Genomic DNA, 2,102 nt, shown 5'->3' with positions numbered 1-2,102 from the left:
CTCCTCCTCCTCTCTCCCTCCCCCCCCCCCCCCCCCCCCCCCCTCCCTCCCTCTCTCCCTCTTTCCTGTGCGTGGTGGTGGTTGGTCGTAGTGGTGGCAGTGGTGGCCGCTTTTTCGCTGCGGGCAGAGGCAATGCTGTGGTTGGTCGTCACTCACTGTCCTGGCTGGCATGGGTATGGGTATGGGTATGGGTATGGGTATGGGTATGGGTATGGGTATGGATATGGGTATGGGTATGGGTATGGGTATGGCGGACGATGCGATGGGCGTGGACGGCACGATGGTGATGATGATGGTGTCCGGGCGGGACGACGCGATCCGGCTTTGACCAACTCGACATCCACAGGAGGCAACACACTTTATGCAACACGGCAAGCGGAGCAAGCTGACGACGGCAGACATCAACAACGCGCTGCGGCTGCGCAACGTAGAGGTGCTGTACGGTCACGAGGGCCGCGAGACAGCCCGCGAGTACCTGACAGTTGACGAGGTGCTGAAGCGCGGCGAGACGGCCGAGGATGACGGCGAGGTTGTGGGTGAGACGAGCGAGGAGCGCAAGGCCAAGTCCAAGGCGTCACGGACCAAGTCGCGGCGGAGCAAGGCTGCTGCTGCGGCGGCAGCCGAGCTGGACAACGAGACCATCTACGTGCCGTACGACGAGGTGGTCGGCTTTGCGGACATCATCCACGCGCCGCTACCCAAGGCGCCGCTGGAGCCGTCGTTCGCGGCGCACTGGCTGGCGGTCGAGGGCGTGCAGCCTGCGGTGCCGGCAAACCTGCCGCCGCTTGTGCTGGCGTCGCTACTGGCGGGCGAGGGTCTTGCGCCCGACGTTGTCGGCGTCTCGTCGGATCAGATCAAGGCGCTCGGGGCCGGCTCGCTGGCGTCGACAAGCGCGCTTCCAGGCACTGCGTCGGGCATGGAGGACGCCCAGGTCCGGCCGTTTGTCCGGCACGTCCTCTCGCAGGAGCTGCAGATGTACTACAAGATGGCGACGTCCGGCGTGGTCGGCTTTGACGACGAGCTCAAGAACGCGGTCCTCGAGTCGATCCGCAGCGACCCGGGCCTCCACCAGCTTGTGCCGTACTTTGTGCACTTTGTGGCACACACGGTGGCGGTCTCGCTCCGCAACCTCCCGGTCCTCACCTCACTGATGCGGATGGCGCAGGCGCTGCTCGAGTCGGAGCACCTCCACATTGCGCCGTATCTGCATCAGCTCATGCCGCCGATCCTCACCTGCATGCTCGGCCGCCGCCTCTGCTCCGCGCCGTCCGAGAATCACTGGGAGCTCCGCCTCTTTGCGGCCCGCCTGGTCCGCTACGTCTGCTCGCTGTACGGCTCGGCCTACGCTTCGCTCCAGCCGCGCATCTGCAAGACCCTTGTCCGCGCCTTCCTCGACCCCTCGCGCCCGGTCACGACGCACTATGGCGCGGTCGCTGGCCTCGTCGCCCTCGGCCCGCGCGTCGTCCAGTTTGCCGTCCTCCCCAACCTCGAGGCGTACATGGCATGGCTCGCTCCGGCGCTCGCCGCCGGCGACGCCGAGCCCGACCGCGCTGCCGAAGCCTCCCACATGCGCACCCTACTCCTCACTGCCGTCAAGCGTGTCCTCGAGGCCTCGGCCCGCGCCGTTGTCGCCGGCAAGGTCGTCGCGGCGCCCGAGGGTAAGCCGCTCCCGCCGTCGGCAGACCTCCCAGGCGTCGCCGCCCTCGCCGGCCAGCTGGCCGACCTCATCCCGGACATGCAGGTTGATCTCCAGGCTTGTGTCGACCTCCTCGGTGCCGATGATCCCGCCTGGACCGCCTCTCCGTGACCCATAATGAATTGCTCTGCCGCGTCGAGCCGCTTCACCCCCTCCCACACTCACCCCCGTCCGACTCGTCCACTCACCCACAGCCAGCCCGCGACACACTCGCACTCCACCCCCCTCCCCCCCAAACACCACCACCACCACCACCACCACCACCACCACCACCCACCACTTACCCACCCACCCACCCACCCACCCATCATGGTACGCCCCCCCCTTCCCCCTCCCCTCCTCCCATCCCCCCCATCACCCGTCCACCCCCATGTCATGCCCCAACAAGGTAGATTCAACCACAGGA

The 2,102-nt window shown here is 67.0% G+C and overlaps 1 protein-coding gene across 1 annotated transcript in view; it reads left to right on the top strand.

Annotated features, from left to right (window-relative positions):
- Positions 1-1,835, top strand: part of AMSG_12245 (uncharacterized protein) — a gene marked incomplete at its 5' end in the record, with an annotated part of 3,197 nt that extends 1,362 nt beyond the window's left edge. Inside the window, one exon of the mRNA XM_013899245.1 lies at positions 347-1,835. Within this exon, the coding sequence (XP_013754699.1) occupies positions 347-1,807 (1,461 nt within the window). The 3' untranslated portion in view covers positions 1,808-1,835. The remainder of the gene's footprint in view (positions 1-346) is intronic.
- Positions 1,836-2,102: the final 267 nt, after the last annotated feature.

The sequence above is a fragment of the Thecamonas trahens genome (assembly GCF_000142905.1).
Source record: "Thecamonas trahens ATCC 50062 unplaced genomic scaffold supercont1.47, whole genome shotgun sequence".
In the NCBI taxonomy this organism is placed as follows: domain Eukaryota; order Apusomonadida; family Apusomonadidae; genus Thecamonas; species Thecamonas trahens.
The sequence above is the reverse complement of the archived record's forward strand: the minus strand, read 5'-3'. Positions and strand labels throughout refer to the sequence as shown.